The sequence below is a fragment of the Myxine glutinosa genome, chromosome 4 (assembly GCF_964187855.1).
Source record: "Myxine glutinosa chromosome 4, kmMyxGlut1.1, whole genome shotgun sequence".
NCBI lineage: Eukaryota > Metazoa > Chordata > Myxini > Myxiniformes > Myxinidae > Myxine > Myxine glutinosa.
In genome coordinates, this window is record NC_136264.1 from 22,334,517 (window position 1) to 22,350,163 (window position 15,647).

General features: G+C 46.6%; 1 protein-coding gene across 1 annotated transcript in view; it reads right to left on the reverse strand.

The window, feature by feature from the left end:
- Positions 1-787: 787 nt before the first annotated feature.
- LOC137425815 (uncharacterized) overlaps positions 788-15,647 on the reverse strand; it is a 1,363,480-nt gene continuing 1,348,620 nt past the window's right edge. The window contains exons 126-129 of the mRNA XM_078775194.1: positions 14,875-15,072; positions 6,743-6,798; positions 6,492-6,601; positions 788-1,252 (exon numbers count right to left, since the gene is read on the reverse strand). Coding sequence (XP_078631320.1) covers positions 1,199-1,252; positions 6,492-6,601; positions 6,743-6,798; positions 14,875-15,072 — 418 coding nt within the window. The 3' untranslated portion in view covers positions 788-1,198. The remainder of the gene's footprint in view (positions 1,253-6,491; positions 6,602-6,742; positions 6,799-14,874; positions 15,073-15,647) is intronic.

A 15,647-nucleotide genomic window follows, 5' to 3' on the forward strand; every position in this document is an offset into this window, starting at 1 on the left:
TTCATTTTAACGGCAGTGTTTTTATCTTGATGCAATGCAGATTTAACAAGAAAGAGCAATCAGAGATTGCGGGACCCTCACCAGGACGTGTTTTAGTGTTGTTTAAGGCTTTTGTGTTAAAAAAAATATGGCGGCCAAACCACGTGACCAATGACATCATCATTATAAAAAATTCTCCACCAATTTATCCCAAGATTATGCTCAACAAATTTCATCTTGATCGGATGACGTTTTGTACTTGTCGAATTATGACGTCATAATGGAGGCACCGATGACATCATTAACATAATATGTTATTCCCCATAGAGAGTTCTTTACAATGAGCCATGTCTCAATTTTTTTCTATTCAGCGCTTTCAGAGATATAGAAGTGCAAAGTTTTTCGAAGATGGCGGCCGAACCACGTGACATATGACATCATAATTATCACTAAAATAATTACAGGAGGAATTGCACCTATGGTGAAAGTTTCCTGTCAATCGGACCAACGGTTGCAGAGAAAATCATGTTTATTCTGTGCAGACAAACAGACAGACAGATAAACAAATGGACTCAAATGCAATACCCTCTCCTCTGGCGAGGGTGTAATTATTGTTATTTTACTGTTCTTTTATTGAAAAGTTATTTTATATTTTACGAATTTCAGTGTTCGCACTGCCTTGTTTGGTATTTTATAAATAAACTCAATTATTATTATTATAGATTTGTTTTGCAAAATCTAAGCATTTGTCATTTATCTACTTTTTGAGGCACCTTCAAAATCATGTGTGACCATCTGAGGCAAGATATACATTTACATTTTATTCAGTTCATTTCAGGGGATGGAGTTGGGGAATAGACGAGGCAAACAAGTCGTTTGATATATTGTGAATGAAACCCATAAAGTAAAAGCATCTTTGCTTCAAAATAGCGCCAGCGCCAAACAAACAATATATTCTTAATATGTGTAAGTTGTATTAAGTATTATACCTTTATATTTCAATGAAAGTCTATATTTTATTTCTACCCAAAAGAAAAACAAGTCAATGAACGTTATACAGACGTTTTAACACTAGAACTTTGTCAATGCCCCAGATAAATATACGATAATTCCAAAGATAAACGAATACATGGAAAATTGCAATGTTCTGGAATATATCTTCCTATAAAATTCCTGTCATTAAAATATTGCAGCAGCTTTTCACATGGAAAGCGACACTTTAATAGGTTTCTGCTTCCTCGTTTGCTGATGCTTCTGGCCTGTTGAACGATATCTGTACAGAGAAAGGTGAAAGGGCCGGGATGAAATAAAAGAGTGTAGCGGTTACCGCTGGATGCACACAATCGCCTTGCACCGGCCAGAACACGGCCAGACGCGCCTCTCCCGGGCATGCCCGGACTCACTGTTCCCGGGCACGCCCGAACCTCCCGGGCACGCCCGGTCTCGTCTTTCCCGGGCATGCCCGCTCTCGCCTTTCCAGGGCTCGCCCAGAGCGTCCGGGCATGCCCGCTATCGCCTTTTCAGGGCTCGCCCAGAGCGTCCGGGCATGCCCGCTATCGCCTTTCCAGGGCTCGCCCAGAGCGTCCGGGCAGGTCCAGACTCGCCTTTCCAAGGCTCGCCCTTGACACCCGGGCATGCCCGGTATAGCTTTTGCCGGGCAAACTTCCCGACATAAATGTGTATATATATTGCTGCCCGATAAACGGGCTTGTCAGAATACCTGAGATGTTTTGTTTCAATAAAGCAACTCGGACGAATTCCGTCTTTGGTCGCGTCAATTCTTTTGACTCGCGTTGGAGCGCAGTTTCTTCATTGGTGACCTACCGACATGGATACGGCAGTGACGCTTAAACTGCCTACCTTCTGGGAGGCTCACGCGGCTGTTTGGTTCGCTCAGGCGGACTCTCAGTTCGCCCTGCGAGGCATCACCGCGGACGACACCCGCTTCCACCATGTTGTGGCGGCGCTCGGTTCCGCCACCACGGCCCGCGCCTTGAGCCTCCTCGAGCACCCGCCGGCTGCTGACAAATACGACGCGCTGAAGACACTCCTCCTCGACGCTTTCGCCCTCTCACCGGCAGCACGCGCACGGCGCCTGCTCGCTCTGCCCGAGCTCGGCGACACGCGCCCGTCCGAGCGCATGGACTATATGCTCTCGTTGCTCGGTGAGCACTCTCCGGATTTTCTGTTCCGCGAGCTGTTCCTTCGCCAGCTGCCTCACCCGGTACGCCTCGCCCTGGCTGGCACGTTGATCACGGATTCCCGCGCCCTCGCCAGGGAAGCCGATAAGATCTCCTCGGCGGGCCAGCACATCGGTGCGGTTACCTGGAGCCCGCCGCCGTCCGAGGTGACGCTCACGACGCCCGAGCGCCTTGCGCGGTTGGAGGCCGAACTGCCGGTGCAACTGGCGGCCGCCACGCCGCACCGCCCGCTTCCGACACGACGGCCGGGGCCTCCACCTGACCGGGCGTGGTGTTATTACCATGCCAGGTTCGGACACAAGGCTCGGACGTGCCGGCCCCCGTGCACTTTCGGCAGGTCGGGAAACGGCTGGGCCGGCGTTCATTCCCAGCCATGAGCGCCGGCCACTCGGGCAACTTGCTGTTTATTCGGGACAAAGCGTCTGGGCGGCGTTTCCTGTGTGACACCGGCGCCCAACTGAGTGTCATACCCGCCTCCGAGCAGGACAGGCGGGACGCCGTTTGCAGCCCCTCTTTGGTCGCTGCTAATGGCTCGGCCATACGCACTTTCGGCCCACGCGGCGTCACCCTCTGCTTTGGCAGCCAGCGTTTTCAATGGACTTTTGTGACCGCCTGCGTCCCCATGGCTTTGCTGGGCGCCGACTTCCTCTGCGCGCACGGGCTGCTGGTCGACGTCAAACGTCGTCGCCTTGTCAACGCCGAGACCTTCAGATCCCTGGCGTGCACGATGAGCAGCTCCGCGCCGACCGAACTGGCGTGCGCCCTCCCGGCAGCGAACGAGTTCGCTAGCCTGCTCGCGGAATTCCCGGCCCTCACGCGGCCGACGTTTTCGGCCGTCGCGGTGCGGCACGGGATCGAGCACCACATACCCACTACGGGCCCGCCGGTCTACACCAGGGCCCGCCGCCTCGACCCGGCCAAGCTCGCCGTGGCGAAGGCCGAGTTCGACGCGTTGGAGCACCTCGGCATCGTGCGGCGCTCCGATAGCGCGTGGGCCTCGCCACTGCACATCGTGCCAAAGCCGGGGGGTGGATGGCGCCCGTGTGGCGACTACCGCCGTCTCAACGACGCTACCACCCCCGACAGGTACCCGATCCCGCATATTCAGGACTTTTCCGCCCGTTTGGCGGGACGGGTCATCTTTTCGAAAATTGACCTGATACGGGGCTACCACCAGGTACCTGTCCGGGCGGCCGACGTCCCGAAGACGGCCGTCATCACGCCGTTCGGGCTGTTCGAATTTTTGCGGATGCCGTTTGGCCTCAAGAACGCGGCCCAGGCGTTCCAGTGCTTGATGGACGGCGTGCTGCGCGACCTGCCGTTTCTTTTCGTCTATCTGGACGATATCCTCGTCGCCAGCACGTCCCGCGCCGAGCACCTCCTCCACCTCCGAACACTGTTCGGTCGCCTCAGCGAGCACGGCTTAATTGTCAACCCGGTCAAATGCCACTTCGGCGCGACGACCGTTGACTTTTTGGGCCACCGCATCACCAAGACCGGGGCCGTGCCGCTGCCGACCAAGGTCGAGGCCATCACCACGTTCCCGCATCCCCGTTCCATCAGGGCCCTCCAAGAGTTCCTCGGCATGGTGAATTTTTATCACCGATTCGTGCCCCGCGCTGCTCAGCTCATGCGGCCCCTTTACGAGGCCCTCCGGGGCAAGCCGGCCAAGCATGACATTGTTTGGTCCACGGCCATGGACGCGGCCTTCGCCAGCGCCAAACGGGCCCTCGCCGACGCAACGCTGCTGGCTCACCCGGTGCTCAACGCGCCCATTGCCCTCACTACGGACGCCTCCAACTACGCGGTGGGCGCCGTCCATGAGCAATGGGTGGACGGGGTTTGGCAGCCACTCGCTTTTTTCAGCGGGCAACTCCGGCCGAACGAGTAAAACTACAGCACGTTCGACCGCGAGCTGCTCGGGCTATTCCTGGCCGTTCGCCATTTCCGACACCTCCTGGAGGGCCGCCCGTTCACGGCTTTCGTCGACCACAAGCCGTTGGTCTACGCAATGGCTAAGGTCACGGAGCCGTGGTCGGCCCGCCAGCAGCGCCACCTCTCCGCCGTGTCGGAGTTCACCACGGACATCCGGCACGTTGCCGGCAAAGACAACGCCGTGGCCGACTGTCTTTCTCGGGCCAGCGCGAACGCGGTCCACCTCGGCGTGGACTTCGCGCTCATGGCGGCCGACCAGACCACCGACGCCTCGGTGCAGGCACTCCGTGCGGCGGACACGGGCCTCCGCCTGGCCGACATTCCCTTCGCGGGCACCGTCCTGCTCTGCGACGTCTCCCAGGGCCAGCCTCGCCCCATCGTGCCCGTTTCCTGGCAGCGCCGCATCTTCGCCTCCATCCACCGCCTTTCTCACCCGGGCCGGAAAGCTTCTCAGAAGCTGGTGTCGGCGCGTTTTGTCTGTCACGGCCTTCGACGAAACATCCGCGACTGGGCCAACGCCTGCACGGCCTGCCAGCGGGTCAAGGTCCACCGCCACACCCAGGCCCCGCTGGCACCTTTCGCCGTGCCTGAACGGCGTTTCGACCACGTCCACGTGGACCTGGTGGGACCCCTGCCCCCCTCGCGGGGGTTCACCCACCTGCTCACCATGGTGGACAGGACCACCAGGTGGCCGGAGGCCGTAACCCTCGCCTCCACCACCACCGCCGACGTGGCGCAGGCGTTCATCGCCACCTGGGTCACGCGCTTCGGCGCACCAGCGGACATCTCGTCCGACCGCGGCCCACAGTTCACGTCTGAGCTTTGGGGCGCGGTCGCCCGTTCGTTGGGGGTCACGCTGCACCGCACCACGGCCTACCACCCCAAGCCAACGGGTTGTGCGAGCGGTTTCACCGCTCCATGAAGGCCGCACTCATGGCCGGCCTTCAGGACGACGGTTGGGCCGACCGGCTGCCGTGGGTCCTTTTGGGCCTTCGCACGGCCCCCAAGGAAGACCTCCAGGCGTCCGCCGCCGAGCTCGTCTACGGCCAGCCGCTCCGCGTCCCGGGCGAATTCGTGCCCGACGCTACCAGTCCCTGGTCCGCCGCTCGCCAGCGCTCGGACCTCCAGGAGGCCGCCCGACGATTTGCCCCCGTGCCGACGTCCCGCCACGGTGGCCCCCAGTCCTACGTCCCCCCGGCGCTTCGCACAGCGGAGTACGTCTTTGTGCGTCATGACGCGCACCGGGGGCCACTTCGGCCGCCGTACGACGGGCCCTTCCGGGTCCTGCGACGGGGCGACAAGTCTTTCATCGTCGACTTCGGCGGCCGGCCGGACCGGATTTCTGTGGACCGCCTCAAACCGGCGCACATGGACGTCGACCGACCACCACGGTTGGCCCTTCCTCCGCGGCGAGGCCGCCCCCCGTCCACAGTTCCCCCCGCTCGACCACCCACCACCACGTCGGACCCCTCCCCACGACCCTCCAGGGGTCGCTTTGGCCGGGTCATCCGGACCCCCCTTAAATTGACCCTGCCGGTGCAGGTCGATTCTGGAGGGGCGTGTGTAGCAGTTACCGCTGGATGCACACAATCGCCTTGCACCGGCCAGAACACGGCCAGACGCGCCTCTCCCGGGCATGCCCGGGCTCACTGTTCCCGGGCACGCCCGAACCTCCTGGGCACGCCCGCTCTCGCCTTTCCAGGGCTCGCCCAGAGCGTCCGGGCATGCCCGCTATCGCCTTTTCAGGGCTCGCCCAGAGCGTCCGGGCATGCCCGCTATCGCCTTTCCAGGGCTCGCCCAGAGCGTCCGGGCATGCCCAGCATCGACTTGCCAGGCCACAGCCAAACACGCCCGGGCAGGTCCAGACTCGCCTTTCCAAGGCTCGCCCTTGACACCCGGGCATGCCCGGTATAGCTTTTGCCCGGGCAAACTTCCCGACATAAATGTGTATATATATTGCTGCCCGATAAACGGGCTTGTCAGAATACCTGAGCTGTTTTGTTTCAATAAAGCAACTCGGACGAATTCCGTCTTTGGTCGCGTCAATTCTTTCGACTCGCGTTGGAGCGCAGTTTCTTCAAGAGTGACTATAAAATATTTGACATCAATAACTAAAAGGGTTAATGGAAGGAGCATTTTTAAAATCTACCGTTCAAACTTTGATTATGAATATTATGTTATTCATGAGGCGGTATCTCAATTATCTTGAAAAATATGAAAACTTTTCAGGGAATTTAACTTATGGCTTCAACTTCCTATTACCTTAACATGAAGGGAGAGGCTACATTAAATACACATTACTGAGACTCAACAAAACAACTCGTACTGTAAAGACAGTGATACAATACAACTTTAGAGGTTCATGAATATATTTACCTGTTTTTGAACATCAACATGTTCCAGGTTTGGTTGAAAGTAATGCGAATGATCTCCAGGAGTTGGACTGGGACTGGGACCAAGAATAGTTTCTGGAAGGTTGGAAATCCCTATTGCAGGGGCAAAAAGATTGTGCAGAAAAAGAATTGGAATGCATATGAAAAATAAAAGAAAAAATACAACCTCCCACACAATTCATCATACGGGTTATTTCCCACACCCTCAAACTTCTCTTCATCAGAGTAACATACATGGGGCCTTTCTTCTGTCCCAGAACGTTCCCCGACAGTTTTCAGCAGAATAAGCACTAAAAAGGCAAAGAATAAACAAATACGTCATTGGGGAGGTTTTTCAAAAAAATTTTACTGCAATGTTACTCTACAAGATACTCATACTACTCATGGATGCTCATGGATACTACTCATGGATGTTTACTCATACTCATAGATGCTGTGAAGAGGAACAGGTTGAGATGGTTTGGTCATGTGTTGAGGAAGGATGAAAGTGACTGGTTGAGAAGAGTGATGGAAATGAATGTAGAAGGAAGTAGAGGATGGGGAAGACCGAGAAAGACTTGGCTAAAGATGGTGGAAGAAGAAATGCAGGCAAGGGGGTTAACAAGGAGAGATGCAGAAAATAGGGCAAAATGGAGAAGATTGTCATGGGGACCGCAAGGCTAACCCCTGCTCTTGCAGGGAAAATGGCCTTAAAATGCCTGTTGCTGTTGTTGTTGTAATGTTTATTCATACATGCAAATGTTGTCAACTGCATCAACGTGGCATTATGGCTTTACCTTTGGTGAGTCTGGAAAGCTGGGGAATCAACTATGATCCCAGCTGAGTCATATAAAATACTTTAACAACTGCGTGTGCTGCTTCCTCACTGCACTTTCAGAATTTTGACTCGCTATGATGTCCAATACCTTCACCACTCACCACATGTGTTGAATTGGTCACAGACATGTGGCAAATTGATGCTCTTCGACAGTTATATATTTTTAAGTGGTAAAGCCACTTCATTATTTGGCTGTGTCCTTCCTTCTATCCGTCCATCTGTCTGTCAAAAATGAAAATGAACAACCTTTCTAACCCACCGTGTTTAATCCTGAAGGGTTCAAAAGTGTAATTCTAAAGGTAATTCGAAAGGGTAATTCTATTGGGTATTTCTAAAGGGTAATTCTGAAGGGTAATTCTGAAGGGTAATTCTGAAGGGTAATTCTGAAGGGTAATTCTGAAGGGTAATTCTATTGGGTATTTCTAAAGGGTATTTCTGAAGGGTATTTCTAAAGGGTAATTCTGAAGGGTAATTCTGAAGTGTAATTTTGAAGGGTAATTCTGAAGGGTAATTCTGAAGGGTAATTCTATTGGGTATTTCTAAAGGGTAATTCTGAAGGGTAATTCTGAAGGGTAATTCTATTGGGTATTTCTAAAGGGTATTTCTAAAGGGTAATTCTGAAGGGTATTTCTAAAGGGTAATTCTGAAGGGTAATTCTGAAGTGTAATTTTGAAGGGTAATTCTGAAGGGTAATTCTGAAGGGTAATTCCATTGGGTATTTCTAAAGGGTATTTCTAAAGGGTAATTCTAAAGGGTAATTCTGAAGGGTAATTCTGAAGTGTAATTCTAAAGGGTAATTTTGAAGGGTAATTCTGAAGGGTAATTCTAAAGGGTAATTCTGAAGCGTAATTCTGAAGCGTAATTCTGAAGCGTAATTCTGAAGCGTAATTCCAAAGGGTCATTCTGAAGGGTAATTCTAAAGGGTATTTCTAAAGGGTAATTGTGAAGGGTATTTCTGAATGGTAATTATAAGGGGTAATTCTAAAGGGTAATTCTGAAGGATATTTCTAAAGGGTATTTCTAAAGGGTAATTCTAAAGGGCAATTCTGAAGGGTAATTCTGAAGGGTAATTTTAAAGGGTAATTCGAAAGGGTATTTCTGAAGGGAAATTCCAAAGGGTAATTCTAAAGGGTAATTCTAAAGGGTAATTCTATTGGGTATTTCTAAAGGGTAATTCTGAAGGGTAATTCTAAAGGGTAATTCTTAAGGATAATTCCAAAGGATAATTCCAAAGGGTAATTCTAAAGGGTAATTCTAAAGGGTAATTCTAAAGAGTATTTCTAAAGGGTATTTCTAAAGGGCAATTGTGAAGGGTATTTCTAAAAAGTAATTCTGAAGGGTAATTCTAAAGGGTAATTCTAAAGGGTAATTCTAAAGGGTATTTCTAAAGGGTATTTCTAAAGGGTATTTCTAAAGGGTACATTCATTCATTTCATTCAATTTAAAAGAGTAATTCTAAAGGGTCATTCTAAAGGGTATTTCTGAAGGGTAATTGTGAAGGGTATTTCTAACTAGAGAGGTTCCAGGGAACCTGAACTCAACTGGTCTCTATCAATATGGTTAGAATATGCATAATAGAACCATAAACTATATAGTTTATATGTGCTAAAAATATGACAAAAATTGCTTTTTCAATATGGCCGCCCTGCCGCACCCATTTTTGGACGTGCAACGCCCAAATGCAATTCCAAACTAGTTTATGTCTTAAAGATGCTGCATAACAAGTTTCATCAAAATTCATCAATATTTGTGACTTTTAGAGCGTAAACGTCGAATTGTTCAGACGACAGACAGACAGACAGACGACAGAAAGACGACGGATGACGGACATTGGGTGTCGACAAAAACTCAGCTGGACATAGTCCAGTTGAGTTAAAAATTGATTTTTCAATATGGCCACCCTGCCGCGCCAATTTTTGGACGTACAACGCACAAATGCAATCCCAAACTAGTTTATGTCTTAAAGATGCTGCATAACAAGTTTCATCAAATTTAATCAATATTTGTGACTTTTAGAGTGTAGACGTCGAATTGTTTAGACGACAGACAGACAGACAGACGACAGATGACAGACACTGGGTGTCGACAAAAACTCAGCTGGACATAATCCAGTTGAGTTAAAAAGTAATTCTGAAGGGTAATTCTAAAGGGTAATTCTAAAGGGTATTTCTAAAGGGTATTTCTAAAGGGTATTTCTAAAGGGTATTTCTAAAGGGTATTTCTAAAGGGTATTTCTAAAGGGTATTTCTAAAGGGTATTTCTTAAGGGTATTTCTAAAGGGTATTTCTAAAGGGTAATTCTGAAGGGTATTTCTAAAGGGTAATTCTAAAGAGTAATTCTAAAGGGTAATTCTAAAGAGTAATTCTAAGGTGTAATTCTAAAGAGAAATTCTAAATGATAATTCTAAAGGGTATTTCTGAAGGGTAATTCTCAAGGGTAATTATAATGGGTAATTCTAAAGGGTAATTCTGAAGGGTATTTCCAAAGGGTAATTCTAAAGGGTAATTCGGAAGGGTATTTCTAAAGGGTAATTCTGAAGGGTATTTCTGAAGTGTAATTCTAAAGGGTAATTCTAAAGGGTAATTCTGAAGGGTAATTCTAAAGGGTAATTCTAAAGGGTAATTCTGAAGGGTATTTCTGAAGGGTAATTCTAAAGGGTAATTCTAAAGGGTATTTCTAAAGGGTATTTCTAAAGGGTATTTCTAAAGGGTAATTATAAAGGGTAATTCTGAAGGGTAATTCTGAAGGGTATTTCCAAAGGGTAATTCCAAAGGGTAATTCGGAAGGGTATTTCTAAAGGGAAATTTTAAAGGGTAATTCTGAAGGGTAATTCTAAAGGGTAATTCTGAAGGGTATTTCTGAAGGGTAATTCTAAAGGGTAATTCTAAAGGTAATTCTAAAGGGTATTTCTAAAGGGTATTTCTGAAGGGTATTTCTAAAGGGTATTTCTAAAGGGTAATTATAAAGGGTAATTCTGAAGGGTAATTCTGAACGGTATTTCTAAAGTGTAATTGTAAAGGGTAATTAATTCTAAAGGGTAATTCTAAAGGGTAATTCTGAAGGGTATTTCTGAAGGGTCCCCCACCCCCCCCCCCCCCCAAAAAAAATGTTGCCATGGACACATCAAATTGTCAATTTCATCAAGATTAAAATTGACGATGTTAATCAAAGCTCGGGTCAATCGGATTAAAATTTATGATTTTTCAGGTGAAAATTCATGATTTTAGAAGTTTGACCTTTGACCTTTGACCTTTTAACCTTCAATAGTTGGTTTCCCAAATCAGCGATACACTATGTAATTGCTGTTTAATTTTCAAGTTAATAGGAATGAAAATTGATGATTTTAGAAATTTTACCTTGAGTTGACGTTTGATCTGAAACAATAGTTGGTTTCCCAATTCAGTGAGGCACTGTCCAATTGCTGTATAATGTTCAAGTCATTCAAGTCATGTTCTGTATAATTTGACCTTTTCTACCCTCGCTAATTTCACCCCAAATCCACTTTTTTGAAATACCAACTTCTTTCCTGGAAGTCCTTGGTGTCCTTGTGTTTATACTTCTCCCACCACCCCCCCCCCCCCTCCCCTTCCCACACCGCCTCCCCCAAAGCCCTTTCCCTCCCACACATTCCCGATGTCCCTGCTCTCAAATGTTGAGTTTATGTGCTTCCCCTTCTCTCCCCATCTTGTCTACCGCTTCCCTTTTTATATACCTTGTTTGTTTGTCTGTTTGATTTGTTTGTGTGATAAATGTTAGCTCTTTCACGAGCCTCGATTATGTATACAAAAAGGGTAATTCTTAAGGGTAATTCTAAAGGGTAATTCTAAAGGGTAATTCTAAAGGGTAATTCTAAAGGGTAATTCTAAAGGGTAATTCTAAAGGGTAATTGTGAAGGGTAATTCTAAAGGGTATTTCTAAAGGGTATTTCTGAAGGGTAATTCTAAAGGGTAATTCTGAAGGGTATTTCTAAAGGGTATTTCTAAAGGGTATTTCTAAAGGGTAATTCTAAAGGGTATTTCTGAAGGGAATTTCTGAAGGGTAATTCTGAAGGGTAATTCTGAAGGGTAATTGTAAAGGGTATTTCTAAAGGGTATTTCTGAAGGGTAATTCTGAAGGGTAATTCCAAAGGGTATTTCTAAAGGGTAATTCTAAAGGGTAATTTTGAAGGGTAATTCTAAAGTGTAATTTTAAAGGGTAGAGGAAAGAATATGGTGAGGTCAGAGCCACAAGTTTGGCAAGCATCTCTGTCCGATTGGACACCGAGCAGTTAACGCATTGAACATGGATAATAATCATCATGGGGTGTATTCCATGTGGTCGGGACGAAGGGGGAGATTTTCCCTTAAATGCCCCATTGACTGACAGCAAAAGAGAAGTGAGAAGACATTGTCGGTAAGCAGAATCTGACCTCATTTTGATAATAATCTTTTTTAAATATAATGTGTGATGTCATCTGTTGCCAAAACAAAAAAATACAAGCTAATTGTAAGTGGATGCTTTTCAAGTTAAAAAAACAAACTTGTACCTCTTGGTTTGTATAAAAAAACCACCTTTAGAGGCCATTTTTCCCCGCAAGCGGGGGTTGGCCTTTTTCGGGAACTGTGGTTGTTGTTGTTTTTCGGTACCCCTTTTTGAAGCAATGTTTCACGGCCGGATGCCCTTCCTGACGCCAACCCATTTTGCCGCCTTTAACGACAAGCAGGGAATTACCAGTGAACTGGTACTCAATTAGCCGACCTCGGAAGGATGACAAGCTGAGTCAACCCCCCTGGCGTTAATTCAGCGATTGACCGGGATTCGAACCCAGGATCCTAAGCCGGCACCCTAGCCGCTAGCCCAACACCAGGGATAGTGTAAGCCAACACCAGGGTTTGTATATATGTAGCAATTAAGCTTTCAGGCTATTTGGAGTCTCACATTATTTTTTATGAGAAATTAAAATGGTTGGCCTGTTTCACTTCCTCATCTGAACTGATGGCACACGACGCTCAGAAACCAAAGTTAAAATCCCATGTACTATTTGTATTTGTCCGTTGTCTCCTAAAGACATTGTAATTGATGTTAAAAGTATGTTGATGTATAATAATGTCTTTGTCCTGCATGCAATTAATGTATAAGTTCCACGATGAGGCCTTGATGAATGTTGAAAATAATTGAACTTTTGACAACACAAATGGCAATATAGTACATGATAATAACATGGAAATATCTCCCTGGTCCTACTAATTAGTTATAGGTAATCAAAGTCCTAGCAAACCAAGTCTGAGTCAGGAGGGATTGGGGTTGAGTCAACGTTCCAAAAATCCTCAACTAAACACAAGTAAAAGTCGTCCATAAAATATTTATAGTCAAATTTTTGATAGATATTGATATTTGTTCAACTCACTTCAACCGAACATTTTACACCATTCTTCTTCTTTTGTATGGTGAAAGTGACACAATAATTTATTTGATTTGCAAGTAAGAGTAATTGAGCGAGTCAATGACTTCTGGCATATTACCAAATGCGATTGGAGCTATAATGACACATCAGGATCATCGATAATTATTGGAGGCCAAAGCCCGCCTCGCATAAGCTGACAATATTGTTATTATGAAAATATTGTTGGCGATAGCTTCGTCTGAAACAGTTTTTGATAATCGTGTAATGTGTAGCGTTTGACGAGCCCCGTCGACTCGTTTTTCATGTACAGAGAAAAATCATAAAGGTGGATCATGTTAAACTTTTACGACTATTTATCCACGACAGTCATGCATAATGATGGAGTGTGCAGCAGTCTCCAACAATCGCTGGTAATAGATTTACTTGAAAATAAAAATCAATGTCCATATAAACATAAAGTTGCCAGTTTTCTTGATTGAAGAATAAGTGGAATTGTGAGTTGAATGCAATGGAATGTTTGCAGAGGGAACAGATTTTTACTAATAAATATAAATATGAGTTTCCTTATCTTCTATATCAACGGTATTTAGCCTGGTGTTGGCTTGGCGGTTAGGGTGCCGGCTTGGGATTGTGGTAGTATAAATCTTTACTTGTAATTAGTTATGAGATTGGTGAGTGAGCAGGTAGTTGCAGGTGTCAGAAATGTCAGGAACCTGGACCTCGGAGCACGGAGATAAGGATTACCTGGGACTCTTTTGTTCACCTTGTCACGGCCCCGGGCTAACACACATTCCTAAGCCCTTACTATTATTTAAACATCGGGATGCAAATGAAGGGTTGGAAGAACTCCCAGCAGGAGGGGTAATGGATTAAAACTTGCGGAGGAAGGATTAACAGTCAGCGGAGAAAGGATTAAGAACTTTTGTGTATTGGTGCACTCATAAAACATGAACAGCGTCCTGGTAGATTTAGACTTGCCACCAGAAGCTTTGTCCAACGGAACTGAACGAGTGTCCATGTGAACAGCGCTGCGCAGAGGACCGGCTGAAGAAGAAGAACCATCGAGTTGAATTACCAATCCGTTTAGCTATTGTAGTTCCTTATTGAATTGAAACAAGTGATCTATTAATTATAATAAATCCTTATTTGTAAAAGCTGTTTCGTTCATTGGAGTCTCCTGAGTCTTCTCAACATTCTCCAACAGGATCCTAGGATCCTGGGTTCGAATCCCGGTCGATCGCTGAATTAACGCCAGGGGGGCTGACTCAGCCTGTCATCCTTCCGAGGTTGGCAAATTGAGTACGAGCTTGCTGGGATGAATGATCACGGTGTGTACCCCAGTTTAGAATAGGTACACCGTATCCCTGCGCATCGTAAGAGGCGACTCAGGGTTGGCGTCAGGAAGGGCATCCGGCCATAAATACATTGCCTCAAACAGGGAACCATGATTGTCATGGGGCCCGCAAGGCAAACCCCCGCTTTAGCGGGGAAAATGGCCTTAAAACGATCATTCACTCATTCATTCATTCATTCTTATCTTCTATATCAAGTTCCACTAGCAAGTTTGTGAGCGATCCTGGAGCCGGCCTCCTCTCCATCCAAGGCTTCTCTCTATGCTCCCCACTATTCTCAAGACAAGAAAACACAACGAGCCCCAACTGACTTCCCAAAACCTCCATTCCCCACCGTCCCCTCATCCCCAGCAATCCCCCACATATTCTGCTCTTAATGGGGGCCTTACATTTCCTTGATAAGTTTGGTCAAGATCAATTAAGGTGGATAACTAGTTTACTCATCCCACCTATTCCAACTAGCCCCTCCCCTCATTAAATCTCAAAATCGATGAAAGCTAATCATTTCAATTTCAATCAAGTTCGGTACCCAGCAATGTTTCCTTTTGGAGATAAACAAGATAAGAGAGAACGGACAGACAGACAAACAGGAAAATGGAGTATGGGTGACAATAAGGGAAGCTTTGCCTGATGTGAGAGTGGTTAGTGAATGTGCCGTGACCAATAGTTTTGGCAGTTTTAAATTTCACATATTTTGCAATTTTTTCTAATCAAAACCATAAAACAAATTACTTTTGAAAAACGATTGTTAATATGAGATATTGTCAAAAATGAGAATTTTTACAAACATACAACATTCCTTCAAGTGATGTACCTGTTGTTGTCATTGATGAGGCGATGGGATTGTGAACGTGAGTGACGTCTGACCAAATAGAAGATGATGCCACCCAGGATCATGGCAAGCAGAAGGCCCGCGAGTGTGCCAAACAGGATCTTGTGGAAGGCTGTAGTACGTATTGTTGAGCGTTCGCATTTATCACCTGAGAACTCGTACATGCCTTCACGAACACAGCTGAAAGAGAGAATTCACATAATTAAAGGAGAATAAACTTTTAACTCTCATAATATATTTTAACAAGATTTATCAACCAGTGTAGTACATTTGTGGACAATTGCTTTCAATTTTCCATGATCGTATCTCACAAAATTCTTCCATGAGTTTAACCTTGGTCCTTTGTTTGATTTGTCTAGACTTGTTCATGCTCTTGTGGCCACGTTAAAGTCTGTTGCTGTGTTTCCTTCCCTTTCTCTTTAACTGTTCATCCATTGGCCCCCTCGTTACCTCACCACCACACTGTAAGTGTGTTACCTTTTATCCCTCTGTCATCTTGCTCTTCCATCAGCTTCACTTTCGTTAAAAAGGGAAAAAATGGTGATTTTTAGATTGAACATTTCTTTTACATTTAAAAATCCTTAAACTTTCTGCCGTATGTAATCTCGTATGTCGATGGAACACCGAATATGAAAATAGCAGGAATAACTAAATCAACACAAACATCAACCTGCAGTAAAGAGTGAAAACAAGAGTAAAAAACACACCTGCAGCATCTGTTTCCCAATGTCAGACAGACGGATTATTCCTTTCAT